Raw genomic sequence first — 26732 nt, 5'->3', positions numbered from 1 at the left:
AGTGTTTCCGACTGTTTTAGGGCAAAGAAAGTGAAACTGGCTGCTACTGAGGAGCTAGTGTAACCTTCAGAACTTCACCATGTCGGTGCCTGGTGCCAAAAGTGGTGCAGCCTCAAAGCCGCTGTTTCAACAAATGGTTTTGTTGGTGATACGAGAAGGTTTAGGAATAAGTTACTTTTAGGGCAAAATGGCAAATCTTGCACCAAGACTGTGGAATTCTCTTCCACAATTCTTCATCAGTAGGTATTTTAAAAAAAAACTTTACCCTACTCTTAACATAAATTCATCGAGAATGTAGATACTTTGACTGATGTTGTGCATTTGTCTTTGTCTGTTTTACTTCTTAATGTTGATTTTCATTCACCCGTTCACACACACACACACACACACACACACACACACACACCAATGAAAGCAGTTGCCACACACGGTCCTCACATGACACACTGGGAGAAAATTAGGGTTCAGCATGTACTTTTTCCTCCGATCGCAGACTGACATTGTTTTTTTGCTCGAGTTGATGTGGTTCTTTGTAGTGTAACAAGACAAAGCAATTTCCCTCTGGGATTAATAAAGCTGTTTGGATCTTGATTAAAATCTTCTTGTGAGGAGCCAAATGTTTCAGTTCCAGAAATCGGGTTATTATAGAACCCCTGACTCTAATTGGCTTTTTGGTGACCACTAGACAAGGGGTTCACATACTTTTTGTTAGAGTGATGCATACAACATGAACGGATGGTGCTAGAAGTTAAAAGTTTGTTTGCTCTCAGCACCATGCGGCTCGTATTTGTGTGACTTCAAATCCGAACTTCTTCCCGTTTGCTTGTATGTTTGGATGCTGAGCTGCCTCCACCTCCTCCTCAGATATGCTGTTGCTGTGGACCGGCTCCCTGCTCGCTCTGCTGTGCCTTCTGTCCTCCGGTCAAATCCTCCACCAGCACGCGGGTCATGTACACACTCTTCCACATCCTGAGCTGCGCTGTCTCCTGCCTCATGCTGTCCCGCACTGTGTCCGAGCTCGTCAGGGAAAACGTGAGTCGGGACTGATTATTAACTCTTTTCCTTTCACCTGCACGGGGGTATGAAGAGCATTTTACTTTGTAAATCAAATCAATAAGAGAGGACAATCAAATGGCTCCTCAACCTCGGGAGCTTCTAGGTGGTGCTAACGGAGTCATCTTTAAAGTTTCTAAGGGGACGAATCCATTTGGGCAGGACCCTTTTTCCCATATTCCATGATGGACACAACGGTGTGTTTGTGTTTCAGGTGCCTTTCTTCAACATGGTGTGTGATCAGGCCCACGGTGGGGGCCACTGCGAGATGCTGGTGGGCTACTCTGCGGTCTACAGAGTCTGCTTTGGAACCTCCTGTTTCTACCTGATGATGGCGATCTTCCTCATAGACGTGAAATCCAGCCAGGACTTCAGAGCGCTCATACACAACGGGTCAGTGCTGCAGGCATCTACACGTGTTTTGTTCAACATGCTCAAATCATCAAAGTGCATTGCATGACGCAGAAAATGCTCGGTGCCTTGTTAATCTGCAGGAAATGAAGCGGTTTATGATGGTTTTAAGTTTAGAGAAAATAGATCGAGTGTAGCTCGAGCTACAGAAATTAAATGACACAAACGTCGACGGGTTTTTGCAAAGGACTTCCGGGCACCGGCTCAGTGGCTGGAGAGGTCAGCGACCCCCTTGGCCAGAGCCTCTGTATAAAGTGAGCGTTTATATTGTTTCAAAGTCAAGACAAAATGGCCCAAAGAGTCAAAAACCACAACAACACTAAATATAAAGTAAAACGATTAAACCCTAGAGACCAGATCACTCGTAGAACATCAGCTAAACATCTCTACATGCTCTTACACAGTCCACCCAAACATTCACGTGTCCTACTAACAGAGCCTGAAGATAAACCTGCACCTGAGCCGCTGGCAGCTACAAACTCAACTCTTCATGCTTCAGCTGATTAGACTTAGTCAGAAAAACCGTTGATATCACATTCTTCACCTTTACTGATCACTTTCTGCTGCACAAAGACATTATTGTTTCGGAATATTGTAATTAGTAACTGCATGAAGTAAGTATTAATCATATTACTAAACGGATGAGGTAACGCATATGACAGCATCACTATGAAAAGTATAATATTATACATGATGTGTTAAGGTGTTTGTTAATGTCTCATTATTTGACACATAATCAAAAAGACCACATCCTTTACCGTGGCCCAATTTCTCAATAGACTGACATAAGTGTGACCTGAAAGTTAGCATCTTCCCGGTTCCTTCAGCAAAAAGCCAATGGGATTGTTCTATTAGCATTTAAATTATTGTGGAAAATTCTTCACAGATGTTTATGATTTGTGAAGGTTAAACACAGTCCGCAGAAGTAAAAAGCTGTTGTTGGGCTTTGAACAAACTACACCACAGCTGAACTTCCAATTGGTCATTGGATTTGGCCAATTACCTCTTCTACAGAAGCCTGATGAAGGTAGTGATGGTGAGGTGTAAACTGAACGAGGCTGCAACGACAGATTAGTGAGTAGATGAGTCTGATGATGTTTAATGTTCCCGACAACTTCTGTGGTCTCATTTAGCCACTTGTTAGCAACCACCCAATTTAATTTATAGAAGAATAGAAGCTCAAACATAGTGCGACTGGAGTATTAACTGATTTTAAAAAAGTATAAAAAGGGAAAATCTCTTGACCTTGTGGTAACTCCAGACCTAATTTCAGGCTTTTAAGGAAAAACCCATTTAAAAAAAACATATCGACTTCAGGACATTAATGAAACACAAATGACTAAATATGGTTGAAATTCCTAAATCTATCAAATTTTTTGGAAAGGAAAATAAACCGAAACCTGCAAACTGTCTGTTTGTGATAAAACTATCACATATATGAAGAGTGTTCTCACACGTCTGAGACACACAAACCTATAAATATTTCTGTGCCGTCTGTACGGAGAAAGCGTCTTGTCCCTTGGTTCACTTGAACTGACCTGCTGCTCTATTTAAAGCTCTTTGTTGTCACACTTTCCACTGCAGTGCAGTTGATTAGAGCCGTGACGTAGCTCGGATTAGACAGATTTGACAGGCTGCGATAAATCTACTCACCAGAGTCTTATCAGTGCCATGGTGAAAGATTTCAGGGTCTTGGGCAGAGGTTACAGCTCTCAGTGGTCTGTAGGGTCTTTATTTGAACAAATAAAGACTTAAATTCAATTCCACCAAGTTTCATAAACCGGCTGATAGATTTTCACATGTCGTGGAGCAGTGACAATGCCTGCAAATTTATAGAGCAGAGCAACTAAGCACATTTACAGCAGGGTGGGATTGAGAGATCTGGGGCTATGGTCCTCACCCTGCACCCCGATGCTCGCCGGTCCCCACTTCTCCAGCTGAGATTGTTCCTGGTATTAATGAGAGAATCTTTTTGTGGGTTTTTTTTTCCTCTTCATTATTAAAACTTGCAGATTTTTTCCAGATATTTTGCATTTGTTTTGAATGTAATACAGCTTCTCTAGAGGAAACTAACTATTCTGTAACAGCAGGCTAGAAGCAATACATTGACTTAGATTAGTCGATTTAAATATTGCCAGGAGCTGCAGTTGCCTAGTGATCCACAATATTTAATAAAGGTGATTTTCTTGGTAAACTATTTTTTACTGTGAAAATACCAAAAGGTGCAATGTGCAGTTACAAACGATAAAGCAATCACACGAAAGAAAAGAAGCGCTCCGCAGCAAAAATCTACTTCCTGCTGTTTCCAAGTAAAACGAGCTAAATTTTCATGGGGAAACATCAAATCCGCATAACAACATGTGAACACCAGGTATCCGACACCTGAGACCTTCGTGCCATTATACACAAGCTGATACTGATTAATTTGGGATCAGTTTGACTGAGCTGACTCACCTTAAACCAGGTGGGTTTTTGCAGAACCTCCACAGAATCAGATTCAAAGCTGATCATTTTCAATAATCATGCTTCATAGTTAGTTCAGTCCAGTTTGTTCGTTGGTCAGAATCTTTGCTCTTTCAGTTCGAGTTATGTTAATATGACTTTTACATTAGAACCATTTTGGTGCATAAATGAAATGAGGTGCTTTGAAGACATTTAGAGTAAACTATGAACGCATAAGAATAGAAAATAATTTGTAAAAACATCAAAATATCTTTCTAGTTTTCAGGTCCCTCTTCGTTGTCAAGTGCCTAATGGTAAAATCCTCCTCTGACTCAGTTACTTTTACTTAACCAATTAAGAAGAAGATTTTGTATTTTAAAGCATTTATCTAACAGTTTTAGTTACTTTCTGCAGGTTTAGATTCTTTATAACATTTCTGAGCTATTAAATAGTGATGTATTGTTATGGATTAAGCAGCTGTCAGTACATAAAGTGATTGACATCAGTTCCCCCTTTACCAACTACTATCTGTGTTCCACACCAAGTCTCTAAATTTAGCAGAGACCCTTAGTTTACACTAAGTGCTAAAATTGAATACCGGTAAATATTTTTCTTCTTATTTAAGCATGTACTTAATACTTCAGCTTTGTAAAGCAAAACATGTAAAACACTGAGAACCACTTCACAAATTGTCAACCAGGGAACAGGTTTAAATAAATTAAACGAGACAAGAACAACCGGCAGAAAATTTGAAACAAAAAGACAAAATAAAAAGTAACAAATGGTTTTTTTTAAGTAACTGCAAATTTCAAGAAGAGAGTATTTTCTGGGAAAGTAACTGGTGGCTGCTTTTCTGTTTTGTCTCCAGCTTCTGGTTCTTGAAGTTAATCACACTGCTGGGGATGTGCACCGCTGCCTTCTTCATCCCAACAGAGTCCTTCCTGCACGGTGAGAAGCTGAGTCCAGGCTCTTAGCATTAGTCTGAATGATCGGGTTTGTGCACCTCTCTGTGAATCCTGCTGGGGGGCAGCAGAGACCTGCTCCTGGAGACACTCTTCAGGTCAAGGCTCCCTTCAGAATCACCGGGTCATAAATCACTAAAACTTAATTTCACTTTGTTTGGGAACAATGAACCTGACAAGTGATATCAGAGCTGATTTATGGCTTTTGGTTTGCTCTGTCTGGTTCTTGTTCTAGCACTTCCCTGAAATAAATCAATAAATGATGGCTCTTCCTTTCCTTCCTCTCCTCTCTTAGCTTGGCATTATGTTGGTGTGGTAGGAGGATTTGCCTTCATCCTCATCCAGCTCATCCTCATAACAGCTTTCGCACACACCTGGAACAAGAACTGGTGAGAGAAAACATTTTATCACCGTGTAAATAGTGATTTATTGTATACGATAAGCTGCTGTGGGAAACATCCTACAGGTGACTTACGTAGCCCAGACTTAGTTTGGGGATGTTTTCAGAGTTGCAGTGAAAGCTAATCTAAACCTACTCGTGCATATACATAGAAGCTAAGGTTCTATTCATTATTCAATAAATGGCATAAAATGCACCATTTCCTATTTAAGTTAATCAAACAACAACAATAGAGGAAATGACTCGTTCTGTATTTAGAGTGAAGACGACTAATGCAAACTTGAGTTGCCTACTGCTCCTCAGGTTTTGTGCTAATACCACTTATTTATTTTGACCTTTGCAAAAAGGTGTAAATACAAAAGGTGCAAATCAAGATTTCTGGGCCTTTTTTGTCATATGTGATCATAAACTGAATCTTTGTTCTGCACTTCTGCAAATTTCTGACTGGCAATCAATTTATTGTCAAAATGAGCAGGAGGGGATTGATAATAAAAAGACATAATAATCATGTCCATAATCACGTCTCTTAAAACCCTCCTTAGGAGAAATTCTGTTGTCTAATTTACCCTTCTGTTTTATTGAAATGCATGAAAATGAAATCTACACTTCTGTTTACTGTGAAAATTGGCAAAACACTCAACATTGCACGAGGTCCGGAGGGCAGATGTAGTTTATGTGGAGTTTTTGTGAGAATACATTTGTTTACATTCTCCAAACCGAATTAACACAAATGACAAATGTTATGGTTGCAAACACCCATCAGACTGTTGCAACGTGGAGCCTGCCACAAACGTCCGCATGCGAACATTGAAGTGTATCTTGTGTTACATGACACAATTCTAACAGATATGAAACATACAGATCAAAACAGATGAAGTCATTCTTTTACATAATCCTGATGAAGGGTCACAAGCGGCAGCTGGATCCAATAAGGAACAGTGTATTTCATGCAGTACACATCCAGTGTACGTCCATTATGTCACTGTCCAGTGCAAATGATGCACATGTTTGGCTTTAGTTTGGACAGAGATAATATTAATGTTATTTGACGTCTTAAACTCCAGCTGGGTTCACATCTTTTACACTGGCGATGACAGCTTCATCTCTTTTTCAGTGGTGATTTCTTTCCTCCAGGGTATTTGTCTTAGTCTAATGCTTCATTAATTAAATTCGCTTAAAGAAAAAGTTCTGTCTTAAAATGAAAGTCAGGTGTTGAAACCATCACTTAGGGAGGTTTTTTGTGTTTTACCTAAAGCCTTTGTCATGGAGGTGATTGGAGACGATGCAAACATCTATTCAAATGTGTATCTAAAGCTAATATGATGTTGTAACAGTCTGTGTTCATCAAATCAAGTGGAACTTGTCCAATGTTTGTCTTTTTTGTATAAAATTCCCTGTTTGCATTTGCATGTGGGAGTTTTGTTTGTCCTGTTTCCTTTGTCTCTTTTGTCTTTTATTAGTTTGTTGGCTTTTAAAAGTATATTCACTCATTTGGTTTCGCTTCTTCCTCTGAAGATTTTTTCCTCTCTCCCTCGCCGGTCATGTCCTCATTCATTCAGCTAGCTCGTCCCACATGTTCTTCACCGTGTCCAGCTGTTGTTCTTGTGCCGTGAGTCTCTCTCAGCCACCTCTGAACTCTGCTGTGACATGGCAGAGTTGTAGCTCCAGCAGCTAAGAGGATTTATTCATTCAGGAGCTTTTCCAAGGCAAAGGCACTGAACTAAAAATCCTCTTATTCCCTTCACAGTGGTCTGTGGTCCTTTGCATCCAACTCCTCCCACAATCAGACTGTGTTTGTAGGTCAGAGAAATACTCTTAAAAGCAAGAGTTAGCTTCTGCATGACCCAATTTGACCGAAAAACATGTGGCCCATTATCTCCTACAACTAACTACGCATCTACACAGAATTTGGTGCGTATGAGGTCAAAGTCCCTGCAGGTTGGATTGGAAATGTCTGGCCACAAAGATCCTGCAAGGCCTGTATCTCTTAGCGACCCCGGCCCCCCCAAAAAGATGTTTCTTTGCAGCTGAACTTGAAGCCTGATTAAACTTTGGTGTAGGAGCTGAATTTTAAGGAGACGGGGCAACGTGTCGAGCCCACAACTTGATTTGCTTGTCTTGCTGGACTTGTTCAACAAGTTGGTCAGTGTTGTGTTCACAGCCAGTTATTGGAGATAAAAATCCTTAGTGGCTGCACTTATTCCCTAATGTTATGATCATTAAATATACGGAAACTGTTGTTGTCCTGTGTTGTTGTCAGGTTGACCGGAGCGGCTGAAAACAAGCGCTGGTACCTGGCGGTGATGTGCGCCACCCTCTTCTTCTACACCATCGCCACCATGGCCTTCACCTTCATGTACAAGTACTACACACACCCCATCGCCTGCCACTTCAACAAGGCCCTGCTGTGGATCAACCTGGGGCTCTGCGGCCTCATGTCCTTCATTGCCGTCACACCGTGCGTGAAGCAAAGTGAGTTGTTGATACACAGTTGTGTGTCTGTCGTCAGTGCTTGGCGCCGAAATAACACTTAGTCCATCTCCAGCTATGCAAACAACCTCCCTGCTGAAACCACTGCCGCTGCAGATAATAATAATTAGATGTGGGCTAATCTCTTTCTCCCGTTAAAAAACAAAACCTGACTGCATCGCTGCTTTGCCTGCACATGTCTGAATTTTATGACTGAAACATACAGCTGCTTACAGAAATGTACATTTACTCAAGTGTAGAGTACACAAGTACATTTTATTTAAACATACACTAAGGTGACAAAGGGAGGGTGGAACGTGCTTCTTCCAAAAGACATTTCCTAGTTTTGTATTTTGTCTACGATGGTACAGAGAGTATTGTCCAAAATCTCCCGTATGTTAATATCCGATGACAACAAATTTCACGTATATTCAAACTCATAAATCCATTCAATGTGCCCTTGAGCCTTGTAGATAAAAACACCATCATGATGATTCTCCACCAATTTATTCAGGTTTTCTTTACATTTACATTTACATTTAGTCATTTGTCAGACGCTTTTATCCAAAGCGACTTACAAGTGAGGTACAAGGCAGCAAGAATCTAAGTCATGGAGAAAACATCAAAGCAAAGTCGTATCAGAAAAATGTTCACAGTTCACGAGATACAACTGCTTAATCTGGATGTTCACGTTGTGATAATTTATTGAATCGAATTTTCATCAACTTTACTGAAAAGGAAAACATTTAGCTTTTATTTCACCAAATTTATTAATATCCCTGCAGATGCTAATGGTCTTGCAAATCAACGGTTCGCATTCTTACTTGCTGGCTTTAATGAAAAGATTTATATTATAAGGGGGTCTGGGGGCTCAGCAGTAAAGCATTTGGTTTGGCTGCAGAAGGTCGCAGGTTCGAATCCCACCCCACCAGGTGTGGCCCCACCGGTCCTCAGCCTGGAAAAAATGGCAGGGTTGCGGCAGGAAGGGCATCCAGCATAATCAACATGCAGAACATGTTCTACCGTGTCGAACCTCTAAAGGGACAAATGCCGTTTTTGTATTTGTACGTTTTCAGGAACTGGAATGAAAATTTGATTCAGCTTGATGCACTTTGACTTGCACTTGTAACATGCATCAGATGAATTCAGGCTTCATTCTTGTCAATGGAAACAGAAACCAAGAAAAAGTTTTCCCCTGTAGCTTCATTTACTTTTGATCGTATCTGAGCTTCTACAGTAAATGTATTTTTCAGTAGACGGTTCAGTGGCTTGTAGACTCACTTGGTTTACTTGGTTGCATCTTGAGCTAGTCCAAGAGAAACTCCGTAACAGTTTGGTTGTGGTGACAACGTGATCCAACCTCGATCCTAGATTACAAAGTGTAAAGTGGTTTATTGCCTGGATAATCCACAAGGTTCTGAACAGAAGCGAAGAGCAATTTTCACCCACAGGAATATTTACTGCTACAGAACAGGATCCACTTTCTGTCTTTACGTTCTTGTTCCTACCGTTTTCTTTTGGATAATGAATCCACAATGGACCAATAGGTTAAAACTGAAGTAAACAGCTCCTCTGTTTCAGTACTTTACACACGTAAATGCATTGAGTGCACATGGCGTGTTTTCCTGTCGCTTTTCTCATGTTGGCAGAGTAAAGGATTTGAGTACTGCCTCACATCACCTGCATCATGTGTGTGTGTGTGTGTGTGTGTGTGAGTGTGTGGTGACCCTGACTCTCTGTGTCTGCAGAACAGCCTCGGTCGGGGCTCCTTCAGGCCTCCATCATCAGCTGTTACGTCATGTACCTCACGTTCTCGGCTCTGTCCAGCCGCCCCCCGGAGAAAGGTAACTAAGCAGACATCTCTGCAGCTCCACTGACACACTCACACACATGAAGGGATTTATTCAGTGGTAGGCTTTGCTGTATATGTAGACTAAAAGAGAAGCACGTGCTACAGGAAATCAGAAAGAAGTTCCCATATTTTCAGTCCACTTCACATGTAATTCTCTTATGCTAAAATGTTACTGTATTATTAATAATAATAATAGAAGCTGATTCTTTAAAGCAGCAGTAATCAGGTTTGTTAGCAGTGTGATGTGAAATAGCGTTGGTCGCAACGCAACTAGAATCTAGTTCTGTTTTATACAAATGAGGTTATTTTATGGAATTAATTATGTTATTGTTCTTTATGTAATTTCTCCTCGTGTTGCACACACATGCATGGTAACGTTCTCTATAATTTTCCGTAACATTTCTCATGGTGACTCGCCTGTTGGCTCCAGGTTAAGACAAAGAACCTCTACATGACTGAGGCATTAGTGCAGCAGGTTGCCAGAGGCCCTGGTCTTATCAGGGGTTTACGTCTAAATGACACACATGCATATACAGACACACACACACACAAGCTGGGATGAGATGTGCTCTGACATGCTGCCTGCTGGGCTGGTGGCCTGTGGTGAGGGCAGACTGAAGGATATTTGTTTCGCATTCCTCATGGATCCATTGACAACATAATAACATAGGAACACAGCCTGGCAGCTTCATTACACATGTTCTCGCACAGCTCATCCTGTCGAACTCGTTAACTGCGATGAATTGTTTAGCTCTGCCAGTAAAATGTGATCTGTCTGTTTATACAGTGGAGGACAGCACAAGTGGTTAAAGGACAAATGCAACAAAATAATTGTAAGAGTAACTATTTGAGGTGCCCTTCATAAACCGTTGTGTTTTTCTTGCTCTTGATATTTCCATCACCAGTAATTGACTCGCTAGGCATCGGTGCCTCAGATTGTTCTCTGTTGCTGTCATTCTGCACAAATGTCCAATTGGTAACTTGTGTTTTGTGTACTAAACACCATCTGCTGGCTCATATGTTTGCTCTGAGACACCGTGGAGGATGGCAGCTGAAGCCAGCTTGGATTTTTTTCAAGCTTAAAGCTTAAAAAGGCCCAAACTTTCTCATCAGCACCGCAGCATAATCAAATTTCCAGTGCATATGTTGTCTGATAACATATTTCAGAATTTGGCTTAATAGAGCTTTGTTGGTTTCTGGATGTAGTCGTCTGAATCCATACAATTCATGCACCATATCAACCAAGTGGAACAGCCCTGAGAGCTCATAGCACAGCAAATTGAAAAAAAAAAGCAAATAACAACAAAAAAAAACGTAGGATTTACTTAGGATCTGACAACACAGAAGCAGCATCCGTCAAACCACTGCTAGTGCCCAGGTTGACTAAGGCTGCAGACTTTTAGTGCTGGAGGAAGAACTAAGATCCTTTACTTGAGTAATACCAGAGTACAAAATGAACCTGCATTCAAAATATTACTGAAGTAAAAGTATTCTTTCTGCTAAATAGCTCATTTCACATCACGTACGTAAATACTCATTATTCTCTTTTTATAATATAATATATCATAATATAGAATATTGGGTGGTGGGGGGGGCTGGGGGCTATCTCAGCTGTCATCGGGCGATAGGCAGGACCCACCCTGGACAGATCGCCAGTCTATCGCAGGGCTACAGAGAGCAAAACATGTGTGAATGTAAATTTCACACTGAAGATCAATAAAGTCTGATGATGATCCACCATTTTTTATAAAGTAATCAGATTCTGAAAAGTAAACACAGTTAGGAAATAAAATTACAATGTTTGCCTCAGAAATGTGGTAGGAGAAAAGGGAAATATTAGCTGAATGTCGCCGTCCTCTGTGAGGGAGCAGCTACCAAGCTTCTCAGAGTCTGCAGGGATGTGATCCTGGTGAGGGGGACGGTTCTTTAATTCCATTCTGTGATTCAGAGCAGTGTGTACAGTATGAGTGTGTACAGTAGGTGTGAGTGTGTGTCCTGGGGCAGTGCAAGACATTGTAGCAACTTGTTGAGAAAATATGTTCTGAGACTGTAATAAAAACACCTCTTCATCGCACACTGAATCACACACACAGACACACACTCATCACACACCTTAACACACTCTTCTGCTCTATAACATTTATTTCCTCCCTCAGCTGCTGTAGTTCACGGTCTTTTCATCTGTGTGTTAGACAAAGAGATTCATCCTTGTGACTGTTGCCTCAGGTCTTTGTTTGCCTGGAAATCTTATTCTTCTTTATGATCTCACCATGACACACACACGCACACACGCACACACAAACACACACACACACACACACACACACACACACACACACACACACACACAGAGTCTTGTTTTCTTCACATTCAGTCCCCAGTCCCCCTTCTCCCTGCTCCACTCTGCTCTTTTACCATCTGCCACGCTCAGCTCGCCCCGTCGAGCATTGGTCAGTATCAAATTCCTCATGCAGAAAATGTTGAAACTGTGTGAACCTGTCACTGAAGATACTGACAGCATTTGTCCAAAATATAAAAAGTTTGTAGCATTTAGTTAAAAAATGTTTGAAAAAAGTTACACGCCGAAGCTTTATGTAAATTTTGTCCACACGACCACATAAAAGACAAGAACACGCAGGTTTGGTTTAGTTGTCTTAGGAGAGAAGATTTGTCCTGCTCTTTGATGCTGTGTCTTTTTTACTCATGCAAACTAATTATTTATCTTAAAAACGTGTGTGTGTTTGTGCCTTTTTGAACCTCCGGTTGAATTTCTTTCATTGAAAGTGAACATTTTCATTGTTAAGGTTTAGTCAAGTGTATGTAACAAAGTCTGAGACACACACAACACAACATACAACACACAAACACAACACACAAACACAACACACAACACAACACACAAACACAACATACAACACACAAACACAACACTCAACACACAAACACAACACTCCTTCCAGGAATCTGCAGCTGGCTGAAACGACCCTCTCGAGGTTGGGCTGGAGTTCTGTGTGTTTTTTGGGAGTTAGAGCTTGTGCACAAGCACGTGCACGTGTAAAGCTAATGGCACAGAGCGTGTCCACAAGGGGAGACTATACGGGAGACATGAAGCTGAGGTCCCCATTTTCAAAAAAGAAAGGAATTTCAGAGGAAGTGAAACAAAGGACAACGAATGACACAAATACTTGACCTGCACTTTTCTCTGTGGTTCTGAGTTCAGTCGGATTCACATCTCAGGTGTCTGTTTTTGATTTAATGTCAAAATTCTGTTGAACGGTTCCAATTGTGGTAATTAATAAAGGTTTACAGGAAGCTGATCCTGTGACCCTGGATGATTATAGAAGCTTTGGCTCCTTTTACAAATTCAGTCAGATTGCAGCAGTTTGACCAAACAACTATTTTTAATTTAATAACAGTAAAACACACGTTAACTTGAAGGATGCTGCTGTATATACTGTGGCTCAGCTCTAGGTAACACATGCAAACAGACAAAGCACAGGGCACGAAAAAACTGGCTGTCAATGCTGCCAATACAAAAACTTGCCAAGTACAGAAAAAACTATGAAAACCAGTTTTTTGTGTAATTGTGAAGGTATTTTCTTAATTTGCTCCTGTTTTGTGAATTTCATTGGGTTTCCTTGTTTAGTTGGTACATTTCAAACCTTTTCTTTGAGGAAAACCTACAGCAGTGGTGCAACATAAAGCTGGTCTTCACTTTCAGAAATAAGTGCACATTAGGAGTCAATTTCTGTCTCCAAAGATACGTGCTAATTACTGAACCTCAAGGTAATTAGACCTTGTGAGGGCCAAAATACATATATGTACTATTTATTTAGTTAAGGTACAAATGAGTTATCAGCAATGACACATGAACTCAAGTACCAAGGTGCTGCATAATTTTACCACAAGGGTACAAAAAAGTACCCAGTGTGAATGGTACAGCCCAGGATGAAAATAAATATATATAAATGAAAATACTTTGTAGTTAGGGGGACTTATTAAAGCATGATTGCAGTTTATTTTCTCAAAAATTACCATATCTAAACCACTTTGCTACCTGTTGTTGTAAAACGAATATGGTTAAAGTGGAGCCATTCACACCTATTATGTAATATTTAATAAGTCCCCTTAACTGCAAAATACTGTAGGTATTTTAGTTATTCTGATCTTGTCGGCCTGTTATCAAGTAACAGGAAATATGTATCCATAGGCACTGTGCAGGTACACGGTTGTTACTATAAATACAGAGTATGACTGCAGTACTTAGCCTTTAATCTAAAACAATGTCTGTCTGCATTCGGCTTTAAGGTTGACATTTGACATTTCTGACATTTAAGGTTAAACTCATGTGACCTTTTTAATCATTTGTGTTGTCAGTGTTCTGCTGGTCCTTTTAAAAAGACCCACATTTGCAACAAACCAGCTCAAACACACTGCTTGTTTTTATTTGTGATGAAAGCTCATGCACTGTGTGTGTGTGTGTGTGTGTGTGTGTGTGTGTGTGTGTGTGTGTGTGTGTGTGTGTGTGTGTGTGTGTGTGTTAGTGGTGTACCAGGGCATGAACATGACCGTCTGTTACCCCAGTGTTGGACAAGATGGTATCCAGAACGAAGGCAATGCTGTCGCCATCATAGGAGCTGCCATCATGTACTGCTGTGTCCTGTTTGCATGGTAAAGAAACACATTCAGAAGATTAACGAGATACAAAACACAAAATCCTCATTGAACACAGCGTTTGATTTGCTTTCCCCGCAGCAATGAAGCTTCTTACCTGGCAGAGGTGTTTGGTCCATTTTGGATGATCAAAGTTTACCGCTACGAGTTCCAGAAAGCCACCTGCTGCTTCTGCTGCCCTGAGGAACAGGAAGGTTTGTACTGACTATGTCCTTTTGATGGCGTTTGTCTCTCTGGAAGCTACAGCTGGGTGAGCTCACGTGGGATCGTGACATAACAGGATCTATACCACAAAAGAAGAAAATACCAAAGAAAGTTAATGTTTTAGATGTAATGAGCCTAAAACTGATTTTTTTTTCTTAGTTCTGTTTGTTCATCGCAGGTTGGAGCTCTCACTAAGAAAACTTGTCTTTTCAGCTGAAGATGAGTTTGTGATCGACGACGAGAACAAAGGCTGTCAGAAGGTTATTCTCAATGAGACCCAGAAAGTGGCTTACAGCTACTTCTTCTTCCATTTTGTCTTCTTCTTGGCTTCGCTTTATGTGATGATGACCCTCACAAACTGGTTCAGGTTAGTTCAAATCTGTTTGCACCACCCTGGTTCTCATTTCCATCAATCTGTCTGAGGGACTGTATGAAGGATGAGGACTGAAGGTGTAGTTCTGCAGAAGTGAGAAGAACCAGAGCTTTTGGGCAGAGGGTGGGGGTGATTGTGTAAGGCCATGCACTACACTACAGGTCTATGTTTGCACCATTTTGAGTTGTTTTATTATTTAAAAAAATTGAGGTTACATACAGGAGTGATGGCACAGGGACGTCCTCATAATCCGATTGGCCGACCCCTGCCAGAGTGACACGGTGGTAGGTACCTGCAGTAGAACCTTCTGTACAGAACTGAAAGAAATCACTATCGTTATAAACACATAAAGTTTTATTTATTTTTAAATTTAAGGTGTTTTCATATATTTTAGCATGAAAACATTCTAGATCCGCGCGTACATAGAAAACAAAATGCTACATGTTCTGGACAACAGAGAACAATTTATCCGTGAAGATTCTCCAGATGAGTTGGTCCAGTAGTCGGGTCTCAGCACCTGGACTTCTTTTTTGTAAGTTTGATGTTTCGCTGCTCATCCAATCAGCTTCTTCCATCTGAGAAACGTTGGACTGCACCTTCGCTATCGTCCACCTAACAAGACTAAATTAGGGGAGGAATAAATAATATGGGGGAGGGTCCCAAACCAACTTTCTTCAGACAGCGAAAGCTTCTTGGATGAGTAGTGAAACATTTGAAAAGAGAAAGACCAAACTTTCATAAAAGAATGGACAGAAATGTCATTTTTATATCACTTAACTGCAGTCTCACGTTTTTTTAGGACATAAACACAACAGGATTATGTTCTCTAATTACTCGTTGAGGACACTGTATGTTGAGATTGTTGATGGCAAATTGCAAATATGTGGACATATAATGAAAAATATTTAAAGATGGCAGCACAACATCCAGTTTGTCTGATGTTTTTACGTTTTTTATATTGTGTTTAGACTCTGTTACTTCACAATGTGTTTGTGCTTTTGAACAAAACTAAGATCCTTCCCCATCTTTTACCAAAGAGCTTTGTCGTTGCAAGGGCCTTCTGTAATTTCCTTGATACAAAAAATACCTTGCATCAGAACATAACCATCCCCATGTCATGTCCTCTTGCAGCTATGAGTCCGCAGTGTTGGAGACCACGTTCACCCACGGCTGCTGGTCGACGTTCTGGGTGAAGATGTCGTCCTGTTGGGCCTGCGTGATCCTCTACCTGTGGCTGCTGCTGGGGCCCCTGTGCAGCTGTCAGTCAGAATCCCGACCTCGGCGCTCGCGCATCAAACGACGCTCGGCATCCTCCCGCCACGTCTCCGTCAGCATCTGACGCAGCATTCAGGTCAAAGAGGAGGAGCTGAAGGAGGACGACGTTCACACTGCAGGAGGGGAGGTCACAAAGACTCACCGTGATGAGAGAAGGACCAATCAGAAGTCTCGGTGCCCTGAGGTTGACAACATATCAACAACATGGAACTAAGCCACTAACGAGGACGTGGCTGTGGTTTGGAAACATACATCCAGTATGAATTGCCAAAGGGAATAGAAAGAGTGAACTGTCACTCTGTACAATGTGGGACTTAAAGGAAGTAGGGGTAAATGAATAGGTTTAGGAACTTTTTTCTTTGAAATTATAGTATAATTTTTCATTTTCACTCATATTTAGACATTTAACAGAGGAGGAATTTTAGATATTTGCTGTAAAGTTGCTACAAAAGCACAGATTGTTCTTTTCTTAATAAACACAAATCAAAGCCATGTTAGTCCTCTGATCTTAGACAGTCGACGGTTGGGATTACGAACAAGTCTCTCTCGGTGCTGGAAGCAGAAGTGGCAGATGCATAATAAAAATTCACAGGCATAAACTAAATATTTAGGCAAATACTGCAACCATGTGTGAAGCACACGGTCCAACACATGTCCGCTCTGTGGTTTCATCTGCGAAATCAGGAAGTCAACAGAATTTTTTTTGATACCTTCGTTTTTTTTCATTCTTACAACCCTAAACTCTCATGGACGTCTTCAATTCTCACTTCCAGTGTCTTTCTACTTACTTCTGCTGTTACACACAGTAAAACGACACAACGATTGAAAGACTGGTGTAGCTTATAACAATATAAAACTATTCACGCTCCCTAGAGGATTTTAATAGATATGTTAAATTTGAGATCTCAGTCCAAAATCTCAGCAACGCACATCAGATCTAATCAGATCATCTCTGCAGGTAGATGGAGGCGGAAAATGTCTGTGGTTTACAGCTGTTTTAAGATAATTGATGAAAACAAACTCTGCTGTGCCAAAGTCTTAAGATTTTGTGACTGACATCAGCTACAACGGGGGTTATAAACAGTAACTAGAACATTACCTTAAGTTCTCTTTGTTCTCCAAAGTTTTATTACCTCCATATTCTCTCAGTCCATGTTGTCCACGCTTCCCCATCCAGGACCTCACCCTGAATTTGTGCTGTGTTACTGTCCAGCAACTAGCACTAAAGCAAAACAGTGTAGTACTTGTACATCTCTAATATCACTGACACACTTTGTGAAGCAGTTGGGACCAGGCAGAAACCACTGGAAGGGATGGATGTGTTTACTAAAAGAATACTTTCAGAGTACATACAATTCCATATTTAGTATTTCTTACATTTAACAAACATGTTTTTAAAAAAAAACATTAATATTTTTTATTATATCCAAAAAGGCTTTCAAATGTGAATATTACACCTTTCATCTCACTTCATTCCAAATGCACCACGTTTCTTTGAGCATGTGCTACATGGCAGTTTAATAGCGTGTCAGAAGCAGCACTGCTCCTTCAGAGAGAGATTTGTCCACGTGTTGAACAAAAACCTTTGAGTGTCTAAGATCACGGAGCGAGCGGATTCTTTTTCTCAGCATCATGTTTAACGTGCTCAGTGACAGAATATCAGATCCACTGTGAGGCAGCTAAACCGAAATGTAAAAACCTTTTGTAGTGACTGCATTTGACTCACAACAGGGAACAAATGTGTTGCTTTACAGAACATCACTCACTTAGAAAATCATTTGTAAAATTCCACAACACAAAATGAAGGAGATTTTTTTGCAGCTGTTTGTGAAAATGGCTCTAGTGAAGGAAACCGAGCAGAGTGTCTGTGATGACTTTCCTGCAGCTGATGTGGCAACAATGTGGCTCATTCTTAAAAACGTACGTCCACAGTTGAATGACGGCGTTTTCCACTTAGCTCGAGAGTTGGAAGTCGGAGCTCGGAATGACGTCACACCACAGTTCTCCATATTAGGTCCTTTGAACAGTGTCCCGTTTCCTTTTGTTGTAGATGTGAAGCTTTGTGCAAATACATTGTTTTTCTTACCAACGCTGCAGTTGTCTGGTTTGTCGAACTGCGGGTTTATAGTAACACTATATCACAAAGGAGAGTGAGGATCATCATCCTCACACTATACATCAACAAGTCAGACAATGAAACCTTTGGCACATGTAGATGAGGTTTGAACAGAGTGCAGCTAATTAGTGCCACACAATTAAATACTGTATGTTTGACGTAAAGTTGACAAAGCAGAACTAATTTAACATTGTAAAAATGAAGGAGCAACACAACAAGTGAAACGCAAGTTATGATTTAAGTTTTTTTTTTTTTGTTAACACAAATACGTCTTTAGATATTTTTACTTGAAGCCAAAGTTAAAATCCGCCTTTACAACCTGATGCTGTGTCTGTACGTTAGCTGCAGGTTCAGTTCCGTCCACATACATTTGGCCAGTGACACACTTTTCCTAATTTATACTCTGCACACCATCACTGCGGGTTCGAAACGAAACATTTAGGACCAGTTTAAAGTGATCAGTGGTCAGGTTTAATATCTGGTTGCAAAAACGTGCTGAGGTATATTCAGCTCTGCATTAAGCAGCGGTTTCTGTTCCACACCAATTCTCGACACCCACACTGATCTTTGTCCTGTTTGTTTTTGTTCATTACTCCCAATTACTTTCAATGCAGTTTTAAATACTTTGCTTTCTTGATGGAGTACTTGAGCGTTTGTACTTTGTGAACATTTCCCAGCATGCACTTAGTCCTTCAACCGGACTTAAGAATTTCCAGTTGTACTTCTACTCGTAGTTGAGTTTTACTTTTACTTGGGTAATGAGCTCTCAGCTGGATTCAGCTCAGGTTAACGCCCACAATTTACACCTGAAGCACAGGTTGATTGTTTTTTTTCAAATCTTTTTTTTCAAATCCACGGTGTTGGTGTACAGAACCAAAATGACTGTGTCACTTTCCAAATATTCTCTACAAACTAACTGTACAAAGAGTAGCAGGGTTAGAACGTGATAAAACTGTCATTTCTGGATCTGGAGAAATCTTTTGCAAACAAATTCTGATTTCTTTAAATTATTTTCTCAATATGAAAACTGGAGTTTTGTGCATCAAATAAATGGTATATTCACCCATTAACACACACACACACACACACACACACTCACACACCGATGGAGGAGCTGCTATGCAGCTGGCCAACACTCACCGGGAGCAACTAAGTTGGGGTTCAGTGTCTTGCTCAAGGACACTTTGATCCATCAACTGCGGGATTGGTGCCACGAATAATGATTATGGTTATGTTGTGACAGCTAGTGACAGTGTTTTGAGATGGATTCTTCTTTCTCACTCACACACACACACAAAAATAAATGATATGAAAGTTGTGGAATAACAGCAAAAAACATAAAGACCATTTCAGTCTCGATTCTTCTCTTTGGTACGTGTTTAAAGGTGGTGTCCACCTAAAGTGCTCCATGTGGTGAGATGTCCCTGCTTTTGAATTAACACAGAGACTATTTGGTTTCCTAACGTGGCAGCTTGTGTGGTTTGAAATGAGGCTGAACCTGTCGACGGTCACTTATCTTCAGTGATGCCCCTTGTTTGATCATATGCAGAGTGACGACGTTTCCAAAGTTCAGATATAAAACACTAGAAGTGAAGAGAGCTTCAGTATGAGCTTCATTGTCCAACACTCACTCTCTCTCACACACACACAGACAGACACACACTTTTTCTCATCCCCTCTGCTCCACTTGGTGTCTGGAGCCTCTGTTGCTGCAGAGTCTTTCAAGCGGTTGCAGCAGTTCATCCTCTCTGGGTCTGTACGGCACCACGTAGCTCTCCTCCTCCAGCAGGATGCGGTTTAGCGTGTGCTCGTAGTTAATGTGGCGACGCACCATCAGTATATACTGTTTCCCCTCCTGCAAGTGGGGGCAGTCACACACGTTAGGGACCCACAGGAACTCGCGGTGCTCCAAGCGGAAGCGGTTTCGGTAGGTGTGGATGATCTGGACGTCGTAACGCGTCTCCTCGCCTCTGTACAGCTTCCCGAGGACCTGGGCCCGGAAAACTGATGGGAAACGGGGATAGAAGAGGAAAATACTTCAATTTGTTGTTCGAAGAACAAGCATTTTCTAAATGTGTATCTAAAGCTAAAATATTTTGGTAGTGCGCTGCATTTTCCACTGTTTTGACGCTTTTATCCCCTTCAATTAAAAATTTTTACACATATTTTGTGCAGATGGAGGATTTTGGCCACAATCACTGATGGACGCATCTGTTGGAGGGATTTTCTAAAGCCCAGTGTTAACAAGAGGAATGTTTCCATCCAGTCTTTCTATGGGCATCTGCTGTTTAGCTAAAAACTAGACTCACCGAAGTCCTTCTGACAATACTGTCTCTGGCGTTGCCTTCGACCTTTAACACGCTGACATTTCCCACAATGTCCTGAAGGATAAACCAAGAAAAAAAATAAGCTCAAGAGTTGAAATGATACAGGAACACAGCAGAAAGACTTCAACAGATGGAAATGTTTTTGAGATCTATGAATCAGTACTCGCATCTCCATCCATGATTTGAATGGGTGACCATGAACATGATGGCTAAAATAATACATATCGCCTCAAAACTATTTCCAGTTGTTGTGTTTAGCTGAGCACAAAACTGTAAGCACCAACTGGAAAAGTGATTTTATTGATCTCCACCTTGTTTGGCTGCACTCACAGCAGAGACAAATAACTGTAGCGTTAACAGTTACTTTCAGCACACAGGCAACGGTCAGCAGCTAAAACATCTAAAATCTTTGATGCTCATGTTGCTTTTTCCCACCAATTTTATAAAAATATACATATGTAGATTCAGTGTGAGTTTCACTTTCCAAATATATCATAATTTCTGAGGAGCTGCAGTCAAAGACACTCAGACATTCACAACTGCTTTTCAGTAATTTCAGTAACTCCTTCATAGTTTTTGTGCATGCAGTGATACACAGCAGAGAATACTTTTACTACTACTACTACTACTACTACCAGCAGTGTTTTTACACTTAGCCTTTACCAAAATGTAAAAGCACTATAGGCTACATTTTGTAACCCACAGCAGAACCAACAAGACATTATACTTCATATTTGCTGTTACACTTTGATTTCTCATGTAACATGAAACAAAAAACTAAACACGGAACACTGAGGTGCTGGACAGCGGTTTGCTCCCCTTCTTCTTGATGCATGTGATAAACACTTTCATCTGGTCACTGAATGCAGGAAGTTGAAAACATCATTCCCTCGGTTCATAGTTAACAAGGGGAACCAGCGTGGGAGGGACTGAGGTGGGAGAATGAGGAACATACTTCCAGGTGAGGGCTGAGGCAGGAGGTTCCTGTGGTTCTCCTCCCGCTCCAGACGGGGGAGGATGGGCTGGTGAGGGCGCTGCTGCTGCTGGTGCTGCTGGTGCTGCTGCTGTTGCTGCTGCTGCTGGTGGTGGTGGTGCATAGACTGGCGTGGCGGCTTCACGGGCCTTAAAACTAGTAGAGAGAAAGTAATTAGCTCATTGTTCAAAGAAATTGAACTGAAATGATTTTTATCCTTCCATTCCAACACTTTGGAACAGTTAAGTAATATATTGGTTTCAGTTATGGGGCTGGCGACTGTTTTATATGCAAATGTATTTATTCATTTATTTATTGCTGCCAAATCCTCCACAGGGTTTTAGTATTAAACGCTCCCTTAATAATCCTTCAATTGTAACAATCCCACAGACTGATCTATCAAATGGTAGATACCGTAATTAGATGTTATTGCATTGCTTTCTTAAATTTTGATGTTTATATTTTTTATTTCTTTTTTGGATTTTATCCTGTTGGAATGTTTATGTAATGTGTTGAGTGTTTCCTCTGTTGATGTGCCCATCGACATGACAATAAAGTATGAAATTAATCTTATCCTGTTCATGGCTTTACGGTCACCAATCAACCTAACACGCATGTCTTTGGACTGTGGGAGGAAACCCACCGTGCACGGGAACAACATGCAAACTGGACACAGACAGGCTGCAGCTGCCCATGGATTTGAGCTAGGAACCATCCAGCTGCGAGGCGGCAGCGCTGATGTTTCCCCTTTGTCATTATGGGTTACGGAGTGTAGATTTAAAGGCGAAATGGAAGTTAATGCCAAATAACGGTAAACACAAAGGGACACACACTCTCCAATGACAGAAGATAAAAGGTATTTTACTTAAAAAATGAGTCCAATGGTTTTGACCTCTAACCCTCACAGCTTCCACTCAGACACTCTTGGACTCTGAAGGTTTAATTTTGAGCTCTGGCTTCAGTTTATTTGGCCCTGCTCTCTCCTGTTCATGTTACTGTGGAGCATCTCTAGGCAGCAGGAAGACCCCACAGATAGAAACTCGACCCACCGTCTGTCGGGAACAAACTTAATAACACTGAGGAACATCACTGGCATTTCCAAAGACATGTGCAGTTTCATTACTATCAGACCAAACAATGAATGTCCTGTGTTCTGTGAACTATTGTGCCACACATGCAGACAAAATTCACACCAACCTCATAGTGTCTGCTAAATCGTGACCAGTGGTTTGAAAGTTCAACTTGTTACCTAACAAATCAACTATTTCTGGCAACAATAAAAGTCACAATCTACCACCTGGAAAACATTCCCAGAGGCGCTACTTCGATTTATATCAGCGCGACAGAAAGCAGGACTGCTGAGGCTGTGAGCAGATTTCCATGAGAATGTGAGAATTCGAGGGGAGACTCGCGTACTGTCGGCTTATCGTGAGCGATAAAGCAGCTGCATTCCTCAGCAGCAGCCAGTTCAGCCTGCAGATAAACTCTTTTAAAGCAAATACGAGCTGGAGCCATTGTTCACCACACAGGTGTTTTCCCTTGTTGTGCCCGACTGGGGGATTGTGGGTTTGCACACACTGCATTTCCCCCATCACCCTGTTAGTTTGTTGCACCTGTTGGGTCTGGAATGTCAACAACGTGCTCCAAATAACATTAAGGAAAAAAAAATCCACATCAGCTGAAATGACATTAAAGAAAAGCCAAACTTATCCCAAACTACTGGGGATAAAACATTCTATAGCTTTAAATGTGCGGCTTTCACGGATGTTGAGTAAACCACATCAGATCTGAACCACTTGCGCCTGTGGTCCATATCTGATCTCCGGCTCTATCAGCAGGGTCCTTCACTATTGGAACCTCACAGCCACTAAAAATAATGGGGGTCATCTTAGAGGGGATCGTTTCAAATTTGTTGGACGTGCATGTAGAAGGTTCTGGAGGAAACATATGTCATCGAAGCACGTGACTCACACTGGGGTTAATTGTGCACATGCATGGCAGTTTAGGAATTCCACAATGTTCACACTGGAGTCAGATACACTTAGAAGTGTTTATGGGATGGTTGGTTTACAACCTGTTGCAAACGGTTTACTTTGTGAGTAAAATATCAGATTTGATATTGAATGAAACCAGACAATTGTTTAATGAACATGTATCGATTTCCTGAGCTTTTATCTCATTGGGGTGAAATGAAAGTGGTGACATGAGGAAAGTCTAAAGGCTCATCAGATAATAAGATACTTCACAGCACATTTAATGGATATTTAATTCTGGATATTTATCCTGATTATCATTTGATTATTTTTGAATCAATTAAGGAGATAAACTGTAGAAATATGGTGTGTGCTCGCATGCATCTGAGCTAAATGAAACTCTTTAGTTGGACAATTCTATTCTGAAGGCTGACAACACTGTGTCCCTGCCTGAAGTTATGACGATGAGTAAGTAACTGGTTAACTTAGATTGTGGCAGCTAGTTTGCCTTTGAACGCCAGCCTGTACTGGTGCATCTTGGTACTGTACACATCATCGAGACTGAACGGAGCTGGAGGCCGCTCTTACACCAGTGGGGTTGGGTGGTGGTGGGGGGAGGCCGGGTTGTGGTGGTTGTAGTAGAGGGTCGCTCCCAGGGTCGGTAGCCGGCGGTGTGGTGAGCCTGGCGCAGTGGACTCCTGCTTCCATGGTACACGGCGTACTGGTCCGGTGGCAGCCAGTACTCGTACTCAATCCCTGGGTTTCGGTCTGTTGCAAGAACCTGCACACAAACTTAGTCAATGCTTGTATTTACTTAGATGTTGAAATAACAGGTGTAAGCTACTTTATTCAGTTCAGAAATCATCATGCTGGAGTTTCTGGGAACATCAGTGTTTCCATAAAAACAATCTGTCATCAAGTAAAACCACTTTAAAGAGTTAAAAGTGAGATTTTGATCCTCTGTCAACTTGAAACCTGATATGATCCTGATATGAGCATCACCAAGATGATGTCAAAAGCTTTGTGACCCTTGAAAGTGAAGCAGAAGTGAAATTTCTACTTATCTGTGAGTTTATTAGCTTAGTGAATGTGTGTACTTTGCTATTTTCAATGGCTGTTGGCTTCTTGTGCACTGAAGACTACAGAAACTACATAAATAGAAACAATATTGAATTATTCTTTAGTTTGGTCCATCTATTAAAATTTGATTTAAGATTAGAAATAATATTTTAATTAATTAAAGATCCGTTTTAATTTTGACATGAATGAGTCAAAAAAAACAAAAACAAACAACAAAAAAAGGCAGAAAAAAAAATATCTGCACAGGACACAACTTATAAAACTCATTACATTTTCATTTCCAGCAAAAATGTAAAAAAAATAATATTTAGATAGATATATACTTTATTAATCCTGAAGGAAATAACATTAAAAAAAAAAAAAAAAAAAAAAAAAAAAAGGTTTTACTGTGTTTGCTAAAGATGTATTTATGTTATTATCATTTTAATTTTGCCTCTCAAGCTGAACCCAGTGAACAATACTGAACAAAAACTATAAGTGAACTGACTTCTGGATTATTATCTTGTGAAAGTTGAGATCCCATGGGGATGATAATAATCAATTAATAATTATTGTAGAAAATTTAGTTTATTTGAGCTACGTGACAGAATGTGAACGTTGTGTATATGTGCTGGCATCGACATCTGTCCGGCTGGTTTCTTCGCCCTTTTCCATTCGCTATTTGCCCTTAATTCAAGTACAACTCTTACATGTTTTGTTCAGCTGGATAATGGTTCACAGGTTTTTGAAATCTAAATACACTCACTAACATGTAAAATGTCTAGAAAATACCACTTAAAAATCTTGAAAATCACTTGACCTTGTGTTTGCTGCAGACCTTTTTTAAGGGATTAAACCCAAAGTAGACTTCAGGTTGAGGAAAGTAGAAGTGCAAAAATACTGATTGGTTTCTACAAAAGCTAGAAAAACAGATTCCAACTAACACTAAACACACAATGACTGAAGTTTGACATTTTCGTCACAGGACTAAAACCTTAACAATAAACAGGTGCCAACATTAACACTACTGTCTATTTGGGAAGAGGCGATTTCTTTTCACACAACGTAATTTAAAACAGCGAGATCAGGGTCGGCCCCGTCTCAGGAGGTTTCCAGCTCATGGGATGAGATGGTGACCAAACTACGTGGTCCCGGCATCTCACCATCAGATGCAGGTCTTCCTGGGTGGGTCCTGGCACCTCGAAGCTCTCCCAGGTGTCTGCCGCCCGCCGGTACAGCAGCTTAGTCCCAGCTACATTATATTCTCCAGGAACGCTGATCTTCCAGTTACCATTGATGACAAACTGGGAACGGCCGTTCTGGAGGGCTGGGGGAGGGAAGGGTGGAAGAGATTGGTGTGAGTCAATGTTGAAAAGTCAAAAAATGTGTTGTGATTAAATGGCAACAATTAGCTTTCTGTATCAGCGGGTCATGGGGAGGTGAAGGCAGGCTGTCAGAAGCAGAAATATACCAGCTGGCTATATATGGCAGCTGTCTCTCCTCAGTGCAGGCAGAGGGATTTTCCATGACATGAAATGGAAATAAGTACCTTCACCTGCTTTGCCCCAGCGGCCAGATCAAGTCTTTACGAGCCTCCCTTCCAAGACCACAGCGTGTATCATTTTGAGGCCTGTTTTATTTTGGGCCCATAAACATGCCCATGGTTTTTATGTTGCCTGGGAAACACACATCAGGCCCAGAGACCAGCTGGGACTGCTGAGCCCCCTCTGTCTCCAGGGAGAGGAAGTAACAGCAAGTACGGGAATTGATTTGAACTGTCTGTCTAATGCTGTGGCTGTGAGTTCCTCTGCATGTGGCTGAATATGAAGCCGGGTGTCCTGTGTGTGAGAGAGGGACAGGCTGAACCGTACCTAGATAATTCCTGCTGTTATCGGTGACTCGGATGTGAGTGGCTCCAGCCGGTATCATGGCCACTTCATTGTATCCAAAAGGTCCTCCTGGGCAAAAGAGACACTCAGTCAGGGGCTTTCGCATTATCCCAGGAAAAGTGAGTTTCCCCAATAAATGTCAAATGGGAAAAAGCCTTAGATGAAGGTGAACAAAGGAAATTTTTTATTTAAACACAGAGAATAGGACATGACAGACAAAGTAATATATAAGACGTAACATGCTTATGGTGGGTGTTTACCTTGTACCTCACAGAGCTGA

General features: G+C 41.1%; 2 protein-coding genes across 4 annotated transcripts in view; one reads left to right on the top strand and one right to left on the bottom strand.

Moving 5' to 3' along the window:
• serinc4 (serine incorporator 4) overlaps positions 1–18105 on the top strand; it is a 28207-nt gene extending 10102 nt beyond the window's left edge. Inside the window, exons 2-11 of the mRNA XM_067490803.1 lie at positions 865–1032; positions 1268–1446; positions 4775–4854; positions 5164–5257; positions 7529–7740; positions 9486–9581; positions 14134–14260; positions 14345–14457; positions 14681–14834; positions 15972–18105. Coding sequence (XP_067346904.1) covers positions 865–1032; positions 1268–1446; positions 4775–4854; positions 5164–5257; positions 7529–7740; positions 9486–9581; positions 14134–14260; positions 14345–14457; positions 14681–14834; positions 15972–16179 — 1431 coding nt within the window. The 3' untranslated portion in view covers positions 16180–18105. The remainder of the gene's footprint in view (positions 1–864; positions 1033–1267; positions 1447–4774; positions 4855–5163; positions 5258–7528; positions 7741–9485; positions 9582–14133; positions 14261–14344; positions 14458–14680; positions 14835–15971) is intronic.
• The window catches only part of adamtsl5 (ADAMTS like 5), a 32354-nt gene continuing 23042 nt past the window's right edge, over positions 17421–26732 (bottom strand). The window contains exons 8-14 of one of the 3 annotated variants that reach the window (XM_067490782.1): positions 26435–26521; positions 25727–25890; positions 24093–24285; positions 21647–21687; positions 21514–21601; positions 20541–20612; positions 17421–20235 (exon numbers count right to left, since the gene is read on the bottom strand). In XM_067490782.1, coding sequence (XP_067346883.1) covers positions 19901–20235; positions 20541–20612; positions 21514–21601; positions 21647–21687; positions 24093–24285; positions 25727–25890; positions 26435–26521 — 980 coding nt within the window. In that variant the 3' untranslated portion in view covers positions 17421–19900. Of the gene's footprint in view, positions 20236–20540; positions 20613–21513; positions 21688–24092; positions 24286–25726; positions 25891–26434; positions 26522–26732 lie in introns of all 3 variants that reach the window. The other 2 variants (XM_067490773.1, XM_067490791.1) reach the window with 2 other exon arrangements.

The sequence above is a fragment of the Channa argus genome, chromosome 2, assembly GCF_033026475.1.
Source record: "Channa argus isolate prfri chromosome 2, Channa argus male v1.0, whole genome shotgun sequence".
NCBI lineage: Eukaryota > Metazoa > Chordata > Actinopteri > Anabantiformes > Channidae > Channa > Channa argus.
This window is presented reverse-complemented; position numbering and strand designations above follow the sequence as displayed.